This window comes from Heterodontus francisci, chromosome 19 (assembly GCF_036365525.1).
Source record: "Heterodontus francisci isolate sHetFra1 chromosome 19, sHetFra1.hap1, whole genome shotgun sequence".
Classification (NCBI taxonomy): Eukaryota; Metazoa; Chordata; class Chondrichthyes; order Heterodontiformes; family Heterodontidae; genus Heterodontus; species Heterodontus francisci.
Window position 1 is genome coordinate 39521372 of NC_090389.1, and position 26552 is coordinate 39547923.

Here is a 26552-nt window from a genome sequence, read left to right on the forward strand (position 1 = left end):
GGGAGAGAAGAGTGGTGTCTAAGACTTGTATTTCAAACTTAAATAAGGCCAATTATGAGGGCATGAAAGCAAAGCTAGCAAAAGTGAACTGGCAAAGTCGGTTAAGGGATAGGTCAATAGAGATGCAGTGGCAGACATTTAAGGGGATATTTCAAAATACACAGATACATTCCAACGAGAAAGAAAAATTCGAAAGGGAGGACCCAACATCTGTGGTTAACTAAAAAAGTTAAAGGTAGTATCAAACATAAAGAAAAAGCATATAATTGTGCAAAGATGAGTGACGGGTCAGAAGATTGGACAGAATATAAAAAGCAGCAAAGAGCAACTAAAAGATTAGTAAGATGGGAAATATTAGAGTACGAGAGAAAGCTGGCGAGAAATATTAAGACAGATAGTAAGTTTCTATAGATATTTTAAAAAGAAAAGAGTTTACAAAGTGAGCGTTGGTCCTGTAGAAAGTGAGTCTGGGGAATTAAGTGAAACTAAGGAGATGGCAGATGAATTGAACAGGTATTTTGCATCAGTCTTCATCATTGAGGATACAAGTAACATTCCAGTATTAGTTGTTAATTAGGTAATGCAAGGGAGGGAGGAACTCAAGTAAATTACAATCACCAGGGAAGTGGTACTGAGCAAATTGCTGGAGCTGCGGGCTTACAAGTTCCTGGGTCCTGATGGACTTCAGCCTAAGGTATTAAAAGAAGTGGCTAGTGAGATAGTTGATGCGTTGATTTTGATTTTCCAAAATTCCCTAGGTTCTTTGAAGAAGTAATGTGCTGTGGATAAAGGGGAGCCAGTGGATGTACTATACTTAGATTTCCGGAATTTGAAAAGGTGCTACATCAAAGGTTATTGTGGAAAATAAAAGCTCATGGTGTAGGGGGTAACATATTGGCATGGATAGAAGATTGGCTCCTAACCTGAAACCGAGAGTAGGCATAAATGGGTCATTTTCTGGTTGGCAATATGTAACGAATGGTGTGCCACAACTTTTTACACTTTATATAAATGACTTGGATGAAGAGACCGAAAGTATGGTTGCTAAATTTGCTGACGACGCAAAGATAGGTCGGAAAGTAAGTTGTGAAGAGGACATAAGGAGGCGACAAAGGGATATAGGTAGGTTAAGTAAGTGGGCAAAGATCTGGCAAATGGAGTATAATGTGGGAAAATGTGAAATAGTTCAATTTGGCAGGAAGAATAAAAAAAGAAGCATATTATCTAAATGGTGAGAGATTGCAGAGCTCTAAGATGCAGAAGGATGTAGGTGTCCTAGTGCATGAATCGCAAAAGGTTAGTGTGCAGATACAGCACGTAATTAGGAAAACAATGTTATTGTTTATTGCAAGGGAAATTGAATACAAAAGTAGGGAGGTTATGCTTCAGCTATATAGGGCGTTGGTGAGACTACATCTGGAGTACTGTGTACAGTATTAGTCTCATTTAAAGAAGGATGTAAATGCGTTGGAAGCAGTTCAGAGAAGGTTTACTAGACTAATATCTGGAATGGGCGGGTTGTCTTATGAGGAAAAGTTGGACAGGCTGGAGTTTACGAGAGTGAGAGGCGACTTGATTGAAACATACAAGATTCTGAGGGGTCTTGACAGGGTGGATGTGGAAAAGATGTTTCCTCTTGTGGGAGAATCTAGAACTATGGGTCACTGTTTAAAAATAAGGGGTCACCCATTTAAGACAGAGATGAGGAGAAATTTTTTCTCTGAGGTTCGTGAGTCTTTGAAACTCTCTTCCTCAAAAGGCAGTGGAAGCAGAGTATTTGAATATTTTTTAAGGCGGAGTTAGATAGATTCTTGATAAGCAAGGGGGTGAAATGTTATTGGGGGTAGGCAGGAATGTGGAGCCATGATCTTATTGAATGGCGGAGCAGGCTTGAGGGACCGAGTGGCCTACTTCTGCTCCTGATTCGTATGTTCATAGTATCTTGTCACTTATTTCATTGCTGTGTGTCAGACCTTGTGCACAAATTAGCTGCCTTATTCCCCTACATTACAACAGTGACTACACTTCTGTTGTATTTTGTTGGCTGTTGAGCACTTTGGACGACCTAAAAGGTGCTATATAAATTCAATTTCTTTCTTTCAGTTCCGGTTTTGTATAATGCTTTCATTATTATACTCTTGCTTAAGGTGAACTGAAGTTATTGGTGATGATTAAAAGATTTAAGAATTGCCTTGTGCATGGTAATACAAAACAGATCTCAGCTTAACAAAGCTCTATGAAAGCTTTGAAGCTTTTTGATTATATCTGATGCCAAAGATTCAAAGGTTTGGCTACCTCTTTGCTTGTAACTGTTGGAGATTAAAATTGAATTAGGGAAGCCTAATTAAGTCTAAAACCTCATGTCCCAGCATGAGAGAATTGGACTAAATAATGTTTCAAAACACACAAGCTTTATTATTTTATTTTGTATGGATATGTGAAAACTCTCTGAAGTTAACGTCTAGATCCAAATACAGCATACTCTGAACAGGAGCTTTGCAGATTTGTTCCTTTCCTAGACATTGATGGATCTGTGACTGTTTTATTGCTGATAGCATGATCACCTTTGGCCATTTTGAATCCAATGCATCATTTAATCTCTAGAAAACTTAATTCCAGTGGCCTCGAAGCACTTTCTCCCAAATCCTGCATTCTTTGTTCCTCTCACAGCAGAGAGCTACATGTAGTTTAATGAAGAACAAGCTAATATTGGGAAGACCTGACGCAACATTCTGAGACAACTGTGTATCACCCATATGTGGTATTGGGTTTGATGTGCTAGTGTTTGAAAAAGTATGTTCAGGGCATTCCCTTCATTTTTGCCTGAGATAGACATACGATCCCAAACACTCTCAACTTATACAACCTCTAGTTTTCTGTGCTAGGCTTGTTATGACATTTTACATCAAGGGCATTTCTGTTCTCTCCATTTACATTTTATATTTTTAGTGGGATAATTTGGTTCTTGTGCCTTGTAAATGAAATGTTACTGAACTTTTGAAACTTTTTTCTTGCATGCCAATTTGTTAGTACTGTAACTGGGCAAGAAATATTACACTTTGATTCGAATCTTGGACTGGTTTTGGTCTACTAGCATGTGAAGATAAAGCAACCAAATGTGATTGAACTAAATAATTTTGTGCAAAACTAACTCCCAGCCATTAAGGCATTCTGTTCAGTGTAGTCTAATTAGAATGCCAAAATAAGAAAATTTTTCATGCAAAGAGCATATTTACATCTTTCAATCCTAAAGATGCCTTGAAGTGTTTTACAGTCAATACTGTTCTTTGAAGAATGCAGTGGGTTCATTTATATCTACCTGAACCACCAGAACAAGTTTAATAGCACCTCCACCAATACAGCCCTTCATCCTTATTTCCAGCAGAGATCATTGAATAACATTCAGGAGTGAGGACTTCAGATCGAGGACAGTTGTAGTGCCCAGGCAATGAGCAGATAACTCCGCTTAAGCAAAGGATCAAACTTCTCTGGTTCAATCCTGTCTACTCGCTGTCTTAGCTAGATGAGTAACTGGGAGCCTTTATCATATTATACTAGTCCTTTCATTTTTATAGCTTATATAATGAATGCTTAGGGAAGGGGAAAACGTTTGTCAAAGACTTGAGTACCTGGCAGTAAATTGGATTTCTAATCCTCTATGATAACTATTCAGAAGTCTTTCTTTAAATACATTACTGAAATGCATTTATCTTCCCCCTTCCTGGCTTGGTATTGAATATTGCAATGTGATAGCTTTGAATCATACATCAGTAATTGTGTGAAACTGGCATATTGCAATGTGTAAAACATGCTCAGTCGTAGAGGTCTAGTGCCATCTAGTGTCAATTTGATTCTGTGTGTTAAATTTGTACCTGTTTATCTGCTCTAAATCAGACTGAACTTTCGTTGAATTGCCAGATCTTAATGCAGTTGTAATCAATGTAAAACTATTTTATACTGTGTATTTACAACTTTGACGAGGTTGAAATGTTTGTCTGTTTATGATTGTCAGCCAGTTAACTACCGCGAGGGCATTCTGTTCTGGGTAGAAATTCCTTGAGCCTGCTTTTCAAGCAGTATGTTTTTTTTTTCAATTTCAATCTGACTGAAGAGCTGCAATGCAAACCTTTCTGTACTTTCAACATGAACATTTGTAACAGGATGGGTATTTGTCGAGGATGTAGATATCTCCTGCCATTAATTGTGGGTTTAGGATGAGAAAGCTGTGGGTGTACAAGGCACAGAAATAAGGCATAGTGGAGATCAAGCAGCAGCTAATGGCCAAAGCCAACATATATTGCAGCCTCAAAGCAAGCTGAAGGAAAAGCTCAGATTGGAAGTAGAAAGCCTAAAGGTGATTGGCAGATTGGAAATCTGGACGGTCTGCAGGTGTTGTTACGACCGCGGCAGGAGCAATGCACTGTCAATTCAGTCCCGTCACTCCACAGGTCGCAGCATATTATAAAAATTTTCCACCCAACCGGAAAACAGTCAAATTAAACCCGCCCATAACCCCAGAATGAAACAGACCAAACCAGGTATCTTTAGACAACAAATTAACTATTTATTAAAACTAAGTCTTAAACGCTATTAAGGTAAACCTATGTCTAAAGACCTTATAATTTCTCATTTTAATCTAACTCCGCCATTCACACACATTGTTATGACACTACCGTTCAAGACAAAGACCCCAATCAATATATATATAATTCTGACTGCGATGGGAGCAACGCACTGTCAATTAAGTCCCGTCGTTCCACAGGTCACCTCATACATATTTTAAAGCTTTCCAAATCAAAGAAAGCCACAGCCAAATTGAAACAATCTGATAACCCCCGAATGAGGTGAACCAAGCTAGGTATCTTTATATATCAACAAATTAACTGTTTATTAGTGTTTAAGATTTTAGTTTTTTTTCTAAGATAAACCATTATCTAAAGACCTTATAACTTATTTAAAGAATCTAAGTCCCACATTCACATGCAATTACCCAAACGATCGGTAGGTTGGTGTTTAATTAGCTGCCCGAAACATAGAAATAACAAAGTCTTTGTTGATTTACATTCCTTACGAAATGGAATCTTCAATGTAGACACAGTCCAAGGTTGCTTGAAGTCTTCGCAGTTGTCCAGTGGGGAAAAATAAGTTCTTCAACAATAGGAAATCCAGTAGTCGAGTTCAGCAGTTGAAGTGTTGCTGTTCAGCCAACGATGACACAGCAGATCAACAATTCGCTACCACTTTCAAAAGAATCACTCTGGCTTGATCTTTTTAGAATTTTGAGAGAATAATAAATAAACAGACTAAATTCTCTTCCTTCAGTTTAAATGGTCTGAGCGCACACCTTTCAGGTGCTAACACCCAGCTGTGTCGACTGTCTCTACAAAGCCAGCTTTCAAAGTCAAACGGCAACATTGTATGTCCTGTTGTCCCTCTCTGTATGGTTGTATCTAGGCAACCAAGATGCACCTTCATTTGGTAACTTCTGAAGCTGGCTGCCTTAAAGAAGTACTGATCCTTTTACAGCCTTAAAGGCACACCACATATTTCCTGGAGGAAAAAAACAGGATCATGACAGCATACACTCAAACAGTAGTTAATCAGTTTTACAAGTGGTGTTTTTTAAAATTAGCTGTTTCTTAAGAATAAATAAATAAGTTTTTTTGGGTTGAGTTCCTGATGGATTATTCTAATGTGAAAATAATCAAAGGCCACTTGAAATCTTTATGTGGATTTGATGAAGCAGTCGGTGTTTGATAGGCATTCAAACTCTTCGGCTGCAGTAGGCATCGACAGTTCCTTCAGCAATATCAAATGGTCTCTTAAAAGGATTATTTCCTCTTTAGGCAATTCATTTGGCCTGTAGCTCCTTATAGAATTTCTGCTGAGAGAATGGACAGCTCTTTTCTCTTCAGTACGTTTTGCTTGAAAGTCTCTCCAAACAAAACTTTTGTTCAGACTGGTTTTTGCCAGTTTCACACACAGTTAAGTAGAAACATTATACCATGTGCCCTCTCTCTCCTGCTGTTGCCTAGGTAACACAATGCAGCTGTGGTACACTGTCCCCACAAATCCAGAACTTCTCTGCCTGTCTTAAAGATGCACTGTTTTAATCCGAGGAGAAAAATAATGCAAGTCCGTGACACGTCCGCTCTTGGCGAAATGAAACTGCATTCCCAAAATCCATTTCATTACAATGCAAAAAAAAGAAACACTTAAACATTTTTTCGCAATCACACGCTATTCACTCTACTGATAATTTACAGCATTTTCTTTATACCATCGACATCCATATAAGTTAACATGGTTAAATTTGTGACAAAGCGTCGGCAATAACATCGTTTTTCACCAAAATATGTACAATTTTCAAATGATAAGACTGTACCAATAAACTCCATATAAATATTCTAGCATTTCGTTTCTTAAAATTTTCCACAGACGTTAATGGGTTATGGTCAATGTATATTTGTATTTCTTTATAGTCTTGGGCATATACTTCAAAATGTTTGAGAGCCAGCAAAAGTCCTAATGTTTCTTTTTCCAAGGTGGGATACTTCTTTTGATGGCAATTTACTTTTCTTGAAAAATACCCTACTGGCTTCTCTATGCCCGATTCGTCATCCTGCAATAGGACTGCACCAACCCCCAAGTCATTAGCATCGATAGCTATTTTAAAGGGTTTAGCAAAATTTGGAGCAGCCAACACTGGTTCATTAGTTAAAATTGCCTTTAGCTTTTCTGAAGCTGCCTAGTATTCATCTGACCATACTACTTTATTTTTCTTTTCTTGTAGCAAATCGGTTAATAGAGCAGTCACAGTACTAAAATTCCATACAAATTTCCTGTAAAAACCGCACATCCCTATAAGCCTCATTATTTCCTGTTTAGATTTAGGGATGGGGATCTCTACTAAGGCTTATACCTTTGCCATTTTTGGCAATATCTGTCCTTGCCGCACAATGTGTCCGAAGTAAGTTACTCTTGTTTTTCCGAATTCTCTTTTTTCCAGATTTATCACTAAATCCACAGCTTATAACTTTTTAAACAGAATTCTTAGCTGATTAAGTTTCTTGCCAAGTTTTACTGTATATTAGTACATCATAAAGATACACTACACAGTTGAGAACACTGGCTACCACCTGATTCATTAATCTTTGAAAAGTGGCTGGGGCATTTTTATTTTTGCCCGAATGGCATCACCCAGCCCTGATAAAGACCGTCAGATGTTACAAAAGCAGATTTCTCTTTGGTTCAAGGAGTCAAAGGAACTTGCCAGTATCCCTTTAACAAGTCAATCTTGGTGAGAACGCTGCCCACTCTGTCCATACAGTCTTCTAAACGCGGAATTGGGTAGAGGTCTGCCTTCGTTACCGCATTGACTTTTCTGTAGTCCGTACAAAACCGGGTTGACCCATCAGGTTTAGGTACTAGAACTATTCATGAACTCCAGCTGCTTTGACTAGGTTCGATCAAATTGTTTTCTAGCACGTACTGGGTTTCTGCTTTTACTTGGGCCTGTTTGTGCGGGCTTAAGCGATAAGGATGTTGTTTTAAAGGAACAGTTCCCCCTATATCCACATCATGCTAAGGTGGTACATCCTGGCTTATCCCTACAGGCTTTTTTAAATGTTGTGAAAAGCCTGGTTAGGTCTTCAAGTTATTTTGCCTCTAAGTACAAAAGCATGTTGTCCAGTTTTGCTAGCTATTTTGTATTCGCTAATCTGATAGTTGGAGGTTCAATCTGAGAATTGTTTAGGTCTCCTGCCTCATCCTCACTATCCTTTTCCTTCTCAACAGTCCCGATTACCTGACATACCTGTACTGGCTTATCCTCCTCCCTGCGATAATATTGCTTCAACATATTGATGTGACACAACCAGTTGTTCCGGCGATCAGGGGTGTCAATCAAGTAATCTACCTTGCTCACTCTTTTGATCACTGTATATGGGGCACTGAACCGTGCTTTTAATGGTTCTCCCTGTGACGGTAACCACAACAGTACTTGGTCCCCTGGTTGAAAATTGTCTGCCCATTTTTCCACATTGGCTTGGGATGCTTTTAAGGTGTCCCTGAGCCCCACAAGACTGCTTTATGTTCTTTGTATGGCCTGGCCAGTAATAATGTTGGATTATGCGTGATTTGGTCTTCCGAATTCCCATATGTCCTGCAAAAGGAATGTCATGTGCTAACCTTAATAATCCCTTGTGATATTTAGGTGGTACCACTATCTGTTCAACAACTGTCCAGTCTTCGTCTGCAGATCTATCAGGCGGTCTGCATTTCCTCCTCAAAACCCTGTTTGCCTTCTGGAACTCCTTTCACCTCAGCTTCTGTCAGAGCCGTCTGTGCTATTCAGTATATTTCTGGATCAGCTTGCTGTGCTACAATGATAGACGATCTGTTAAACATCTCATTTGGATTATCTAAATCCCCAAATAAGGTTTCAGATACTTGGCTGTCTATTTGTGGTGCCACTTTTACCTCCAACATTGGATCCTGTTTAGCCATTGCTCGGGTGACTATACACGCAGGAAATATTCCTGGAACTTGTTCCTGTAATTGCTCCATTTCCCAAACTTCACTTGGTTCCTCTATAATTATAGGAGAAACTGATACTTACGATCCTGCCAAATTATTTCCTAGGATTAGATCAATTCCTTCTACTGACAAATTGTGAACCATTCCTACAATTACCATCCCAGATTTTAGGTCACTTTCCAGGCATACTTTAGGTAAAGGTATGGGTATATAGTCCCCGCCAATTCCATTAACTAAAACTTTAGCATTCAAGGCACTCTCTGGTGAAAACGTTATATCTTTCCCCAGCAAGAGTGTTTGGGTTGCTCCTGTATCCTTGAGTATAATAGGTTTTCCTGCCTCACTTGAAGGATATGGAGTTACTTTCCCCTTGGGCAAAAATTCATTGTATCTTTCAAGTATCTTATTCTTAATCTCTACACTCACTTTAATTTTTGTATCTGGTTAAAGCTATAGCCTGGTGTGCTATACTGCCAGTCAGAGTGTTTTCCTCTGCATTAGCTTTGTGTACCCCAACAAGTCCTATGGGTTTACCTCACAATTTCCAGCACTCTGAACGAAGATGACCCATTTTGTAGCAATGATAACACTTCGGCGTACGAACCTCACTTCTACTCTCCGCACCTTCCTTTCTGGCCTGAGAAGGTGATCCTGGGGCATTCCCAGCTGTTGCTTCTTGTCACTAGCTATTTGCCTTCCCTTCACTCTCCCACTTTCTATCCTTCTCAGGTTTTTAGGGGTGATAGACAAAAGGTTTTGGCTTATTCATAAACTCAAAATCACCAGCAATTTCCACTGCTTGCCTAGCTTTCAAAACTTTCAGGTTATCTACATGATCTCTCACTACTGAAGGAATGGAATTTTTAAATTCTTCCAAGAGAATCAACTCTCGAAGGTTCTTATATGTGGTTTCCATCTTTAATGCCCGTATCCAACGGTCAAAGTTAATTTGCTTCACCCTCTCAACTTCTACGTATATCTGCCCAGGCAATCTCCGTAAGTTCCAAAACTTCTGACGGTAAGCTTCAGGGACTAACTCATACGCAGCGAGAATAGCCTTTTTTGCCATCTCATATCTGCAGAAGCCTCTTTAGGAAGCATGACATAAACCTCATGAGCTCTGCCTACCGACCTGCTTTGGTTAAGCAGTGTCCAGCTTTCCTTCGGCCATTTCATCTGTTTGGCCAGTCTTTCAAAAGAAATGAAAAATGCCTCTACCTCCCTTTCCTCAACCCTAGAAAGAGCTTGTATAAATTTAAACAGCTTTTTGCTGGGTCCTGGGCTGAATTCAGATTCTTCCTGACCTGAATTTTTCCAGGAGTCAAAACCACCCCTTGGTCTTAGTTCCATCTCTCTTAACCTAAATTTCCTCTCTTTCTCAAGTTCAAGTTTTCTTAATTCTTTTACATCCTCAAGTTTTCTTATTGCTGTTTGTTTTTCTGTTTCCTGTTGAAGCCTAAGTCTTTCCATTTCCAACTGAATTTTAGCTAATTCCACTGCATTATTCTCTGACTTACTACTTTGTTTCTTGTCTTTTAATTCCAGATGTTGGGCTATTAGGTTAATTATCACTGCTATTTTGGCACCTGATTTCAATTCTAATCCCAATTTTGTTGCCAATTCTTTTAATTTATTCTTAGTTAAAGTTATCACGTCACTGAGGGAAACATTCTCCTTTCCCAGAAACTTTGCTGCAACTGCTAATGCCATTCTGATGATATAGAATGTACCTTATTATACATGAAACCTGGTTCCTTATGATTTTTTTCATAATTGGCAGTAGAATTTAAATCTTACAAACTGCGAGAGGTCCTGGCTTCAAATCCCAGCCGAGCCCCCAAATAATATGTTACGACCGCAGCAGGAGCAATGCGTTGTCAGTTCAGTCCCATCACTCCACAGGTTGCAGCATATTATAAAAGTCTTCCATCCAACCAGAAAACAGTCAGATTGAACCCTCCAGTAACCCCAGAATGAAACCGACCAAACCAGGTATCTTTAGACAACAACAAATTAACTATTTATTGAAACTAATTCTTAAACACTATTCAGATAAACCTATGTCTAAAGATCTTCTAACTTATTTTAATCTAATGCCCCCATTCACGCATATATACACTCCAATAACAGTAGTTAACCGGTTTTAAAAATTGTGTTTTTAAACATTAGCTGTTTAAGAATAATTAAATCTGTAAGTCTTTGTAGGTTGCTTTCCCGATGGATGAGGTATTCTAATGCGAAAATAATCAAAGGCTACTTGAAGTCTTCACCTGGTTTCTACTGTATACATTCAAAGTTCATGATGCTTTATTTAGCTTGCCTTAAACCGTCTCATGCATCCAAAGTATCTCAGTTACTCATTGAGTCAATCGACTTGGAAATATAGTACAATCCTGTGTGTAATGTGTTAACTACTTAATAGAGGACAGGTATAGAGATGCATTAACTCCTACGACTTATTCACAATATCCAAGTTAACACAATTAATACTTATTGCGAGATTAAGTAGTGAGAATTACAGTAGGCACTTTGGTAGAGGTTCTTTTAATATCAGCATTAACCCTTTTATTTTAAAAGGATAATTGCTGGCATTTATTGCTGCCCTATTGGAAAATTCAGGCTTTTGAAACCATGGGAGTCACTCTGTCAAGTCCAGTCAAGCCTGATAATGCTCCTGTGAAGTGCCTTGGGCTGTTTTCACTATGCTAAAGGCACTATATAAATGAAAGTTTTTGTTGCTCTTGCCTGATATTCTGTGTGCACTCACAGCAGGGGTTGCATGGGTAGTAATCAGGAGCAAAAAAAAACTTTTTTTTTCTTTTGTTGCTGGAGTCAGTTGTAATGTTCCTTGTTCTGCCTGCCTGATAGGTAACCGAATACAGAATGGAGATTGATTTTCCAAGAGTTTTTTTAAAATAATAATTGCTAGATAAAGCCAAAGCAAAGGCTCTATTGCCGTTTAAATTATGAAATCTTAGTCTCATCATCGTTCTATCCCGATGCACTAAACACAGGGAAATATGCATTACCGTGGTCCTTAATGATAAATTGGTATCTCATCTTAACAATACATTATTGGATATGATTTGCAAAGACCATAGGCTAGATTTACCACTTTTGGAGCAAAACCACTGCTGTGACTCATCACAGTGAGTGTAAAGCTATCACTGGGCCACCCTCAGAATTTTTCAATGTTGGCATTATATGGATCTTCAAGGCTATAACTGCGATTTAAATGTCTGGGCAATTGAATGGAGAGCACGCCCTTGTAGACAACAGTTTTTCGTTGACATGGCAATATAGATTTGTCTTGGCCAGTAGATACGTTTTCAGTTTGAGAGCTGTGAGATATATCCATTAGCTTTCCTCATACCATAAAATAATAAAATATGCTCTTATGGGCTGAGCTCACTTTATAAGTTACAAGTCCTATACTAGCTGACACTAACCTTTACTCTACAGGCTGCATACATTCATGTCTTAGTTTGGATCTTATATGCTCCTTCAGTCGTTATGCCAGGTACAGGCTGCTCCAATCTCGCATCTCCAGAGAAATCTATATGAGTCTAAGGTTGACCTCTGACTCCTCCCTCAGCACTTAATGGAAATAGCATAACAGTAATATTCAGTTTCTAAAATTACTCTGTAATTTGCAAAGTAAATTCAGAAGATTCCAAAGCACATCACAGCCAGTGAAGTAATTTTGAACCGTTATGGTTTAGAAAAAGGAGGCAGGTGATGTTGGCTGAGAGATAAATGTTGGCCAGGACACCAGGAAAACTCCCCTGCTCCTTGAAAAGTGTTATGGGATCTTTTATGTCCACCTGAGAAGGCAGGCAGGCCTCTGTTTAATGTCTCATATGATAACACCTCTGTCAGTACAGCACTCGCTCAGTGCTACACTGCAGTGTCAGCCTAGCTTAAGTGTTCAAGTCTCTGGCATGGGGCTTTGAACACACAATCAGATATATGGACCTTGATATTAACCTGCTCCACGCAACGGGCGGTTTTAGAGGATTAGACCCTAAAAACTGAGGAAGGCATCCCCAACCTACCACATACATGCCCATTCTGTAGCTCTGTACAGATTCACGGGGATTGTTCCCAGTCATCTCCTGCCGCTGGTTTTCCCGGCCGGCAGCCAGCCAGCCTGTCAATTTCTCCAGCTGTGTGGCAGAAAATGTAAGGAAAAAAATGGTAATGCCATCCTGCCATTGAATGCAGCAGGATTTCTGCGACCCCAGCCTTACCAGGTTTGTCCTGCACAGGCCTCCCTGTAAATATCATGTCCCCTATCTCTCTGGTCAAGTGGCAGAGTAATCCATTTTCTCTCTCTCTCCCTGATTGAGGTTGCCTTTGTAATTTTTCTTGATTTGCTGATAGGTTCGAGCTATGACTTTGCTCTGTACTTCCATTAAAATCTTGGATTCTTTGATAGTCCTGTATACTTCTGTGCTGACCCTTGAATCAGACTGTGCAATCTTGCATATCTTATTACATCTAAGACATACTGAAGATAATCTGAGCAATGAAAGACTCTTCATAAGTGTTAGGATTATAATTAAAATTAGTCACTACATTCATAAGTTTTAGCTGTCTGACTAATTCTTGCCAGATTCTTCACAAATCCACTTAATTAAAAATCAACAAATTACACAATGATAAAGTTGCTACAGGTTTAAGTGCCCAACTGTATGATCATTAGCTTGTCAATGGAGGCAACTCCTAGTCTGGTTTGAATCTCTTGGCCTATTGCCTTTTTATTGATTTCAAAACCATTCTTGTCATACCAAGTTAACCCTGTCGGGACAGATTTGATTGCTCTTTTGCAAGGTACAAAATCAAAAATTGAAAATAGCTTTCACAAAAATGAAATTGTATTATTTGAAACTTGAACCCTTTTGCAGGATATATTTTGCTGCACTACCATGCCAGTTAACAGTGAAAAGTGTGAAATATCATTTACATTTGGCAGTATCTTTCACTGCACATATACATGAACAGTAAGTCCTGACGCAAAACCCTGACAATAAAGCTATTGTTGTGAGACTTCATATAAACTATGCAAGTAGTATAGCATCCTCCAGTGTCAAAAACTTTGTATTGCAGGGCTTTAGTTTTTCTGCACATTTGTTGGTATTTACAGTGTGGTAGTATTTTCTGAAGGCTTAGAACTTTTACCTGTATTATTAACTTGTTTTTTAAATACATTTATTCTTCTTTGATGGAACCTCAGTTTGGTTATGCCAAAACTGATGTTATCTGCTCTGAATCTTATTTGTACTAAAGAGTGAAGTCTTGAAACTGAAATGAGGTTTCAGGGAATTCTATTTGAACTTGAATGAAGCAAATCCTAGCATGGTGGAATGTTGCTGGTCTAGAACCACACCTCCGGATGGTAATATGTTGAATTTAGATGTAAAAAATGAATCAGAAATGTTAATCTCCTGTTGACTAAAACACAAAATGTTCTGAGCAGCGACCCTGAAATTAGTTTTACTTGTATTTTGTTTTTAGATCAGTACCTGGAACTACTGCAGCAGAGTGTGAATCCAACCTGAAAAAAATTTATACTGTGCAAACTGTACAGGTGAGGAGAAAACATGGGTATGTGGAAGAAGTGTATGAAATGCTGTAATTTTGCAATGAAATGAAAGTTAGCCAGTGTAAATCTTCAAAATATAAAAAAATGTTAATCTTCTGTATACCGTTTCTAAAAGTTGAATGTCAGTATATCTTGGTATTGCAGAGCATAATGAGAGCAAAGGGTATATAACTCACTGGGGTGGCTTAAGAATTAATGGACCATTACCCACAATCTAGAAGTATGTAGTTACAAAAAAAGGATCGCTATATTTAACTTTGCCATTGGTATTTTTTTTATGCTGTAACCCATTTGGGAACTTACTGCCATATATTTCTTGATTTAGTTGCAAACTTACTCTTGCAAAGCAACCTTTTCACAATTGGAAGTACTATTAACTCTCTTAACTTAATCAAGCCATTCACCACTGACTTCTTGGCACATTTGTGGATGTTGAAATTCAGGGATGAACAATATTAAAGACCTACTACCTGACCTGAACCCAACGACGTGCTGGGGTCGGGTCTGGCCGCTCTTCCAGGTCTGGCCTTCAGGCTAGGCTCGGGCCGGGTCCAGGTCGGGCACACAGAGCAAGAAGTGTTAAAAGTAAAAAACCTAACTGAGCTTGGAGTCCGGGACGTCAAAGAGGGAAACACTGTCTGCGCAGTGAGAGTCTCTGTGACGTCATCACGCTCATGCTGCAGCTTCCTGAAGATCGGGAGTCGCAAGGTAAGTAAAGGGAACATTCTGGTGGTCGGCTCGGGCTCAGGAAAAATTGGAGGGACTTGGGCTGAATCGGGCTCGGGTCCGATGTGGTCCTGTTGGGTTCGGGTCGTTTTTTTTCCTTGACCTGAGCAGGCCTTTAAACGACACACATTTTAAGAACTCAGTTTTCACCAATACATGCCTCAGATATAAACAACAGAATTGTAATATCCTCTCTAAATTGAAGATTAAAAATTATGGACCTCAGAATAAGCTTGTTTTCCATTTGTGAACTGAACTGGTAGTACTCAGCAAACTTTATGCTATGTCATGCAGGCCCACACCTGCCAAGAATGAGTCACACATTATTTCGCCACATGAACATTAAAACTTAAAATTGCTGCTGGGAAAAAAAGGCCTATTACAAGGGGTTGCCAAGCCCCTGACTGGAAAGACATTTGCATTGTAACACAGTACTTGGAACAGACAAAGGGGCCACTCCCTGTTCCAGCTTAATCCACAATAGACTTTTGATTACCAGACGTCGAAGGTGGGAAGGCTAGCATTCCAGGTTAACAGCTGAGATGGCCGAATACACAAACAGATGTGGTCAGACCAGTTTAGTCAAATGACCGACTGACTGTTGGAGTTTTTTGAATTTGAACTTGCCACAGAGAATTTGAACTCAGAAAGCTGTTTGCTCCTGGACTGGAAAAGACCTCTGTCATGTCTGCTTCCATCTCTTTCTCACGGGACTGAAGACCCATTGAAGATACGTGAACCCCAAGAGAGAAAAGTCTCTTATAGTGAACAAGGTTTAGGAATAATACTGGGCTATACAGCTCGAAGCACAGTAACATGATATTGCCTCAAACTGTTCTACTTTATCTTTTCTTCTGCTCTTTTCTGTCTCTGTTTGCATGTGCGTAGCTCGTATGCATGCTAGCGTGGGTGCAGCATGTATCCACAGGCATTAACCAAATTAGTTTTAATGAATTTCACTTTTCTTTAAACCTAGGGAAGCCTGTTTATGCTCATTTCTTTGCCTTATAGTTGGAAAGTGGTGAACAAGGATTCACCAAAGGGAGCTCAAAACACCGTCTGTTTAAAATTAAACCCTGTTACAATATGACCAGGTGAAAACAGGAAAAGACCCCTAGACACCTTCCTCACCTGGTCGTAACAGCTACAATAGAATCTGTAGCTGATTCCAATCAGTGGTTCATTGGGATTTATATTTTTGAGTGTGTGTGTATGTGCGAGTATTCTTTAAATGGGTTTAGTATCCCAATTGTACTGCGCTGAGCAGTGTAAATGAGTAGCCACAATTATAAAGCACACACTCACCCCTCTAAAGTTGGGATAAACAGAGCTCCATGCATGCAATCTGCATGGATTAGATTTTAGCCACTGTCTTTCAATTGCTGGCCAAGTTGCTAATGTTAGAACAGGTGATTTAGGTATTTCCCATCGGGAGCGGAGTTGGCAGCAGCCTACTCTAGTACTAAAGAGCTGGGCAGCTAAACATTAAGCTAAGTTTTTTGAAAAATAAATCTTCAGTAGCAACCTCCAAATTCTTTGAAGGACTGCTGGTTAGGCCACAAGTAGTCCAAGTAATTGAGAGCACACTTGACCCAGCGCCTGCGCCACTAAGTACAAACAAATTTTCAGAATGAGTCCTAACATCTGTTTTGGCTGATGACAGGAACGTCCCAACATCAGAACCACTTTTTAAAATTCCTTCATGGGATTTGGGCATCGCTGGCACAGCTGGCATTTGTTGCCTAACCCTAATTGCCCTTGACAACTGAGTGGCTTGCTCGGCCATTTCAGAGGACAGTTAAAAGTCAACCACATTGCTGGAGTCATTTGTAGGCCAGACCAGGTAAGGACTGCAGATTTCCTTCCCTAAAAGACATTAGTGAACCAGATGGATTTTTACCACAATCGATGATTTGTTTCACGGCACTATTACTGTGACTAGCTTTCAATTCCAAATTTTTATTAATTAATTGAATTTAAATTTCGCCAGCTGCCATGATGGCATTTGAACCAGTGTCCCCAGGGCATTATCCTGGGCCTCTGGATTACTACTGTGACCTTACCACTATGCCACCATCTCCCTGGGTGTTCCCAACGCTGATTGGGCAGGTGACATTACCCCGCTTCTCTTCCTCTCCTCCCACCCCACCCACTCTGGTCCCAATTTTCCGAATGGGAAATAGGGTGCAATGAGATCCAATGAATTTCACCCTCATTAAATGTTAATCTGGCCTCTGTTTCAATAATGTGGTAATGAATTTCACAGCCTAACCCACTCTATTTTTTTAAAAATTCTCTTTATCCTAAATCTCCAATCTTGTATACATATCCCTTCATTCTAGCCCCCCTCAAACGGGAAACTATCTATTTACTACCTACCGTCTCATCCCTTCATATGACTGCCTGTATGTTTTCAAATCTGTATTGTGCAAGGTACATCAACTTATGCTGTGCCACCAGTGTTAGGTTTTTGGTGTTGATGTTCGCGGATACTAATTACAAACTTTTCTAACAGCCTGCCTCTGTGCAATTAATTGTGAATTTAATATGCTATTCTAATCGTTGGGTTTCCTTCCTGTTTTGATACTCATGTTCTTCTTCCTGCCTTGGTTTCTGTCATGAATGCTCCTCTTCCTTACTGCACTGTCTCCCATATCAAAATGGCATTCCATTGAGAACAAGGTTCTCCTCATCCATGACCTAATTCTGGATAAGTCTACTGATCGACTGAACCAGACCAAATCTGACTCAGTAACACCTTCCCCCATACTGAGGTTATCTTGGTTGGAAGGATGGCAGCCTGGCTTTGCAGGGTTATATGATAGGCTTTTGCTAATTCCCCATTTTTAATTTCTGTGGTACTGATTCTTGTCTTTAGGAAAAAGAAGTAAATTGTTGGAATAATTGTAGGTAAGTGAAAAGTATCCCAAGTATTTTTTTCCTGGAGTATTAAAATTATTGCATGTTTGCTTTGGAAATAGAGTGATGAATCGGGTTAGGGGGTTTGTTGTGATCTCTGCTCAAAACAAACCAAATTGTTTAAACTTTTTTCAAAGCGATCTATTAGCAACCCTTGCTAAGCAAAATAAAAAGCAATTAGGGTACTTATTTTTAAAATGTATTAAGTAAATGCAGTTTATTTGAGTAACCTGTTTTTCATGGCAAGCAGTTAAATTTGGGGCATAAGCATGTAAAAACAAATTTATCATAAACTTGCTCATAAAATTATTCATGGCCTGTTCAAAATCAAGTAATGGGGACTGGGGGTTGGGGCCTTTTTTTTTCTTTAATCTTTGTTGGTTTTAGTATTTGATTCCCACACCTAGCCCAGTGACATGACAATCCATACCTGTTCTTAGAGCATGGCTACCCAACCCAAACCCTACAGGACCCGACGACATGTATCAGGTTTGGGTCGGGTCACTGTTCTGGATCCAGCATTTAGGCTCGGCTTGGGTCGGGTCAGGTCGGACACACTCTTATCACCACTTCCAGTACGTGGCTCCAATGTTAATGTACCTTTTGGACTTGAAAGGTTGTTTAGTTTAGTTTAGTTTATAGATACAGCACTGAAACGAGCCCTTCGGCCCACCGAGTCTGTGCCGACCATCAACCACCCATTCACACTAATCCTACACTAATTCCATATTCCTACCACACCCCCACCTGTCCCTATATTTCCCTACCACCTACGTATACTAGGGGCAATTTATAATGGCCAATTAACCTATCAACCTGCAAGTCTTTGGCATGTGGGAGGAAACCGGAGCACCCGGAGGAAACCCAAGCAGACACAGGGAGAACTTGCAAACTCCACACAGGCAGTACCCAGAATTGAACCCGGGTCACTGGAGCTGTGAGGCTGCGGTGCTAACCACTGCGCCGCCCATCAGTTTTTTTTTAAGCTTGTGCAGATGAGCAACAAAGTGAAAAACGGAAGCTAGGTTAACTGATGGTCGGGTCGGGCACGGGAAAAAAATGAAAGGACTGGGGCTGGGTTGGACTCTGGTCGGATGTGGTTCTGTTGGGCTCAGGTCGGGTTTCATTTGCAGACCCAAGCCGGCCTTTACCAGCTCTTGTCTCTGGGTGGTACGGTGCAGAAGCAGTGAATTGGGATGATAATCATATAGGCAGCAGGATAATGAAATTCAGCAGATTTGGAGGAACATTGTTTTAATCTATGGCCTCTAAGGAAAAAAGAAGACCTTGAACCAGTAGCTGGTGTGTTTGCATGAGAAGGAAGTTGATGGAGAATAATTTTGCAATTGGGAAATTTTGGATGTGAGGACAGGATTAGAATCAGCAACATGTCCCCAGTAGTCTTCTCTCTTTCCTCCACACACACCTAGGTTTTTTGTTAAATACCTGGCAGTGTGTTTGAAACCAAGCTTTCTCTCCAATTTTTCAAAGGTCTTTTTTAAAGTTTGATCTTAATTTTGTAAAATTCAATACATAGAAAATGCTAAACAAAGTGTGAGAAATTATTTGATTATTAATAATTGGTCTAAATAGTAAAACTGGAGAAAAAGTCTCTAATATTGGGAGACTTGGACTTGTGCCTATGATCTCTACATCATAACATTTTAAAGTGACACAGTTTCAATTCAATTAAAATAAAATTTTATGAAAACTTAAAATCCCCTCTCCCACACCCCCAATGCATAAATAATTAGTTTTATGCCCTATTCTCCCCCCTCCCCCAAGAAATGTGAGTTCTCACTCACGACCTTCCTCCCCCCCCGATCTTTATTCCCTTTGATCTGAAACCCCTTCCCATCATCCCCACACCCAGTAAGGATTGTTTTTCCCACTTCCCTCCTGCCCCCCCCCCCCCCACACTGATACTTTTATTCCTCCCCCTCCCCACCAGTGTCTTGCCTTGGAACTCCATACGGAGTTCCGAAGGTGCGCGAGTTGCAGCCGGCGGCCATAAAATCGGGGTGGGATGGCCGCCGGCAGCAGGTAAGTTCATTTGCATTTTCAGTAACTTCATTTCCATATTTTAATGAAGGCCCTGCCCCCAAGTGGCGGGTGGGCCGCAATGAGGCCTCGTTGCCACCACCGCTAATATCCTGCGGGGCCTCCTCGGCGTCATGGGTTATGGCAGGTTGCTCCCGCAACATTTTACGGTCCTCCCCACCACGATTCATGACGCCGAGGGGCTGATAAAATCCAGCCCCTGGTCTCTTTGGATTTTCACTGTTTCTAGCTTTTCACCACTCGGAAGGTATTCTGTTCTATCCTTTTTAGGTCCGAAGTGGATGACTTCACACTTGCCTACATTGAAATCCATTTGCTACTGTTTCACCCATTTGCTTAATCTGTTAATACCTCCTTTGTAATTTTATGTTTCCATCTGCACTGCTTACAATCCAGCCTATCTTTGTGTCATTGACAAACTTGGATATTTGGCTTTTTATCCCATTCAAAGTCGTTGATAAATACTGTGAATAGTTGAGACCTCAACACTGATCCTTGCAGGACACAACGAGTTGCATTCTTCCAATTAGAGTACTTGTCCATTATGCCTCCTCTGTCTCCCCTTGCTCAGCCAATTTCCTAACCAATCAATAATTTGGCTTCAATTCAATGAGCTTCAACCTTTGCTAACAGTCTCTTGTGGGGGACTTTATAAATTGAATTCTGGAAGCCCATAAAAATGACATCCATAGGCATTCCCATGTATACTACTTTAATCACTCTTTCAAAATATTTAATCATTTTAATCAGGCATGACCTACCCTTTATAATCCATGCTGGCTCTCTGGCTAAAAGTTTTCAAGGTGTAAAGTCACCATATCCTTAATTATAGACTCTAGCAATTTGCTGACAACAGATCTAGGCTAACTGGCATATAATTCCCTGGTTTCCCCCTCTCACCTCGCTTAAATAGCGGAGTGACATGCACAATTTTGCAATCTAAAGGAACAGTTCCTGAATCAAGAGATTATAGTTTGGGTATCTGCAATGTTCTCACCTACTTCCTTTAAAACCTTGGAATTAAAACCATCTGGTCCTGGGGATTTTTCTGTCTTTAGTGCCATTAATTTCTCCATTACTGTTATCTTTCTTAAGTTAATTTCATCAAATCCTGGTCCATGATTCAATAATAGTTTCCTTGGGATGTCTGGCATGCTGACCTCTTTCTATATTGTAAATATTAATGCAAAGTAATTATTCAGCATATGTGCCATTTCTTTATTATCATTGACAACATTATCGTTATTAGTTTTCAAGGGGCCTACATTGCTTGTGACCACCCATTTTCCCTAATGTAATAGTAAAAATTTTTTGTGTTGATTTTGGTGACCCTTGCAAGTTTCTTTTCATACTCCTTTTTTGTAGATTTAGCTATCTGCTTTGTCACCCTTTGCTGTTCTTTGCAACTTTCACATTTGCCATGATCTGTGCTGCTGTTTGCTTTAGTTTTATGTTACCTTTTACCTCTTTCGTTGTTAGTGGCTGTCTTTTTGGCAAGTGGAGCTCTTGCCCTTTTGGGGTATAAGCTGGTTCTGTATCATTTTTCTGTATCTATAAAGTTTTTAGAAATGATAATCCAGGACAAAATTAACAGTCACTTGGGCAAGTGTGGATTTATTGAAGAAAATTAGCATGGATTTTTGATGAGGTAATAGAGAGGGTTGATGAGGGTATTGCGATTGATTTTGGTGTACATGGACTTCCAAAAGGCATTTGCTAAAGTGCCACATAATAGGCTGGCTGACAAAATTGAAGTTCATAGAATAAAAGGAACAGTGACAATGTGGATACAACGTTGGCTGAATGACAGGCAACAGAGCAGTGGTGCGCATTTGTTTTTCAGACTGGAGAAAGGTATACAGTGGGATTCCCTAGGGATCGGTACTAGATGCACTGCTTTTATTGATGTATATTAATGCTTTAGATTTTGGTGTATACGGCACAATTTCAAAATTTGCAGATGACACAAAACTTGAAATTATTGTGAACTGAGGGGAGGATAGTGATAAAGTTCAAGAGGAACTTTTATCAGGCTGGGTGAATGGACAGACACATGACAGATGAAGTTTAATACAGAGAGGTGTGAAGTGATATGTTTTGGTAGGAAGAATGAGGAAAGGCAATATAAATTATGAAATAAAGGGTGCCATTCTAAAAGGGGTATAGGAACCTAAGGTCTCTGTGCACAAATCATTGAAAGTGACTGGGCAGGTTGAGAACACAGTTAAAAAGGCAATCAGGATCTGGGGTCTTAGAAATAGAGGCATAGAGTACAAAAGTATGGAAGTTATGATGAACCTGTATAAAACACTGGTTCAGCCTTAATTGGAGTATTGTGTTCAATTCTCGGCACTGCACTTTAGGAAGGAAGCTTTAGAGAGGATGCCATGGTTCCAGGGATTATGGACTTCAGTTGCATGGATAAATTGGAGAAGAGAAGGTTGAGAGGAGATTTGATAAAGGTGCTTAAAATCATGAGTCTAGACAGAGTAGATCGAGGGCAACTGTTCCCACTGGCGGAAGGGTCAAGAACCAGACGATACCCATATAAGGTGAATGGCAAAAGAAGCAACAGTGACGTACAAGATTCTGAAAGGACTTGATAGGGTAGAAGCTGAGAAATTGTTTACGCTGGTTGGGGAATCTAGAACGCAGTGGCACAGTCTCAGGATAAGGAGCCAATCATTCAGGACTGAGATGAGAAATTACTACATTCGAAGGGTGGTAAATCTTTGGAATTCTCTACGCCACAGGGTTGTGGATGCTCCGTCGTTGAATACATTTAAGGCTGGGATAGATTGAATTTTGGTCATAGGGAATCAAGGGATATGGAGAATGGGCAAGAAAGTGGAATTGAAGCCCAAGATCAGCCGTGATCATATTGAATGGCGGAGGAGGCTCGATGGGCCATATGGTCTATTCCGCTCCTATTTCTTGTATTTTTGTGATGTGAGGAAGAACATTTTATGCAGCAAGTGGTTAGAATCTAGAATGCACTGTCTGAGAGTGTGGTGGAGGTGGATTCAATCGTATTTTTCAAAAAGGAATTAGATAAGAACTTGAAGGGAAAACCTTTGCAGGACTACGCAAAAAGGCTGGGGAGTGGGACTAGCTGATGTGTTCTTGCATAGAGCTGGCACAACACAATGGGTCAAATGGCCTCCTGCACTGTAACCATTCTATGATCAGATTAAATTCTTTTTTGAACACCTCCCACTGATCTGTAGTTTTACCCATTAACAGACTTGCTCAGTTTACTGTGGACAGTCTCTGTTTCGTCCCATTGAAGTCAACCGTATCTAAATCTAGAAATTTCGTAGCTGTTTTACATTTCTCCCTTTCAAACTAATTTGGACCCAAATATATCATCACTCTTTGATAAATGTTCATGCACCATGTCATTAACTCTGTTAAATAATATTCAACACTTTCTGTCTTCTGACAAACATATTCTAATTTAATAATTTATTAGCAGGACAACAAACCGTGCTTGTCTGTCACTCATATAAACATTGGCTTAAATCTGCACTAAGCCAGCAGTTAGATCTGCAATTCATAACATTGTCCACCAGATGCTGCAATATTACTCTGCAGCTTGTTTTTACTAAATGTAATATAACGTAAAATACATCAATTTGCAGAACTGATCAACCTTTTATCGTCTAGTTAGTTATGAATTCAGAGTAGTACAATATAAACATGCAGAAGTAAATTTTTAAGAAGAAATCCGTGCATAATAAAAATACATTTTCCTTAACTGGGCTTCACTTTGAGTAAAAACAGCAAATGCTGAAAATACTCAGCAGGTCTGGCAGCATCTGTGGAGAAAGAAACAAAGTTAATGTTTCAGATCGATGACCTTTCATCAGAACTAGGGAAAGTTAGAGATGTAATATGTTTAAAGCAAATGAAAGGGTGGAGGGTGGGAAAAAGAACAAAAGAGAAGGTCTTTGATAAGGGGCGGTGCAGTGGTTAGCATCGCAGCCTCACAGCTCCAGCGACCCGGGTTCAGTTCTGGGTACTGCCTGTGCGGAGTTTGCAAGTTCTCCCTGTGACCGCGTGGGTTTCCGCCGGGTACTCCAATTTCCTCCCACAGCCAAAGACTTGCAAGTTGATAGGTAAATTGGCCATTGCACATTGCCCCTAGTGTAGGTAAGTGGTAGGAGACTTGAGGGAAGATGGGGATATGGTAGGGAATATGGGATTAATGTAGGATTAGTATAAATGGGTGGTTGATGGTCGGCACAGACTCGGTGGGCCGAAGGGCCTGTTTCAGTGCTGTATCTCTCTTATGATTCTAAGTCAGAAGGCAGGAGAGATTAAATCAGAAAAGGGTTCATGATGCAAGGCCAAAGGGAGTGGTAATAGGGCAAGTAAAGAAACAAAAGATGTGTCTAGAGGAGGAGTGAATGGCAGAATCATGAACAGCTGCCATCCAAAAGCAAAAAAAAAGAGAAAAACAATAGAGAAAAAAACAAAAGCAGGAAAGAGAGGAAACATCTGGAATACTGCATACAGTTTTGGTCTGCTTACTTAAAAAAGTATATAATTGCAGAAGAAGCAGTTCAGAGACGGTTCACGCGACCGATTCCTAGGATGAAGTGGTTGTCTTAAGAGGAAAGGTTGGACAGGGTAGGTCTATATCCACTGGAGGTTAGAAGAATGAGAGGTGATCTTATTGAAACATAAGATTGTGAGGGGACTTGACAGGATGGATGCTGAAAGGATGTTTTGCCTAATGGGAGAGACTAGAACAAGGGGACGCCATCTTAAATGGGAGACACCTAATTTTTAAACTGAGATGAGAATTCTTTTCTGTCAGAGGGTTGTTAGTCTGTGGAATTCTCTTTCCCAGCGAGCAGTAGAGACAGGGTCATTAAATATTTATAAGGTTGTGTTAGATTCTTGATTGACAAGGGAGTCAAAGGTTAAAGCAAGTAGACAAGAAGGTTGTTCAGGCAACAATCAGATCAGACATGATCTTGTCAAATGGTGGAGCAGGCTCGAGGGACCGAATGGCCTAATCCTGCTCCTAATTCATATGTTCATATGTATGTAAACAAAATGGGAGCGGAGGTTGTGATCAAAATCTGAAGTGCTGTTTCTTGAGCTTACGTTGAAGTTCTTTGGAACCCTGCAGTAGGCCGAGGACAGAAAGATCGGAGTGGAAACAAGGTGGAGAGTTAAAATGGCAGCTTGGGGCCATGCTTGCAGACTGAACGGTGGTGTTCCACAAAGCGATCACCCTGTCTGCATTTGGTCTCCCCAATGTAGAGCAGACGCATCATGAGTAGCAAATACAATATACTAAATTAGAAGAAGTACAAATAAAATGCATTTTTACCTGGAAGGAATGTTTGGAGCCTTGGATGGTGAAAAGGGGGGAAGTAAAAAGGCAGGAGTTGCATAACCTGCATTTGCATGGAAGGGTGCCATGGGAAGGGAAGGTGGTGTTTGAGGGGTGATTGAGGAGTGAACCAAGGTGTCATGGAGGAAACAGTTCCTTCGGAATGCTGGAAGGGGAGGGGAAGATGTGTTTGGTGGCGTCACGCTGGATACAGCGGAAATGCTGAAGGATGATCTGTTGAATACAGAGGCTGGTGGGACCGAAGGTGAGAACAAAGGGAACCCTATCATGGTATCTGATTAAATCAGCATTCCCACATAATTTTTCCAGTGGCAATACAGGTTACCCAAAAATAATCCTCAGTCGATGTTCTATGTTCTACTTGCTGCCTTTTATTTTTTAAATATCAACTTCTCTGGTCGCTCACTTTTTAAAATCTGCAGCTTAAGCAATAGAGGCTGTAATATGCCAGGTTTCATTACTGGTCTGTGTGAGTTAGCTAATTTCAGCCTGCTGACGGTGTGGATTGTTCAGTTGTCCTCAACTCTCAGCCACAGTTCTGCCTCCTGATCACTATTCAATGATGCATGCAGGAAACTGCTTGTGCAAGCATCTACTGAGGCTCTCCTATGATGTGTCTCAATTTAATAGCCACCAACAATCACATGCTGGGCTAGTTCTCTTTTAATTGGTTATTTTCTATCTTTTATTGTATATTCAATATTCATTGATAAAATACAAAATCTTCCTTTCTCCCACTTCATTTTTCTGTCATATTGTACCAAAACTAAATTTCTTCCAACATATTGCAGCAAAGGAAAACTTCTAAGATATAGATACCAATCTCCGCCACTATACACCCCTGAAAATAACATTTTGTAAAATGGAGAAAAAAAAGACAATTTCAAATATACTCATTAGCATGGCTCCAACTATCCATATCTGACACTCCCTGCACCAGACGTCTACACATTCGGGTTGTTATCGCTCCCCACAATTAAGATTCTCCCCGTGACTAGTTGATTCCGTAGTGTGCTTCAATGCACACTGCCCCACTGAGACAGTTTGCTAATAAACTATCACTCCAGTAAATATGCGAAGGAAAGTGCTTTCTTGATTTGTTCCCTGTTTTTTCCATAGCTTACTACTGACTGGTCTCTATTTTCATAAAAATAGGGCCTACAGACTCCTTATCCCTCTTTTTCCTCGCTCTGGCTGCAGATTTTCCACAAAACATAAGACAAAAATTGAGAAATAAACAGAAGGACAAGTTAAAACTGCAGACCAAGGGGGAGAAATAGAAAAAGACATGAATGGAGAGCAACTCTGAGCTTTTTTTTTTGCTTACAGATTCCA

General features: G+C 40.0%; 1 protein-coding gene across 3 annotated transcripts in view; it reads left to right on the forward strand.

Annotated features, from left to right (window-relative positions):
- Positions 1-26552, forward strand: part of eif4e3 (eukaryotic translation initiation factor 4E family member 3) — a 119935-nt gene that overhangs the window by 61576 nt on the left and 31807 nt on the right. Inside the window, exon 2 of one of the 3 annotated variants that reach the window (XM_068051509.1) lies at positions 14056-14128. The exons of 1 other annotated variant lie outside the window; for it this stretch is intronic. In XM_068051509.1, the coding sequence (XP_067907610.1) occupies positions 14056-14128 (73 nt within the window). Of the gene's footprint in view, positions 1-14055; positions 14146-26552 lie in introns of those variants that run through there. One more of the 3 variants, XM_068051511.1, reaches the window with a different exon arrangement.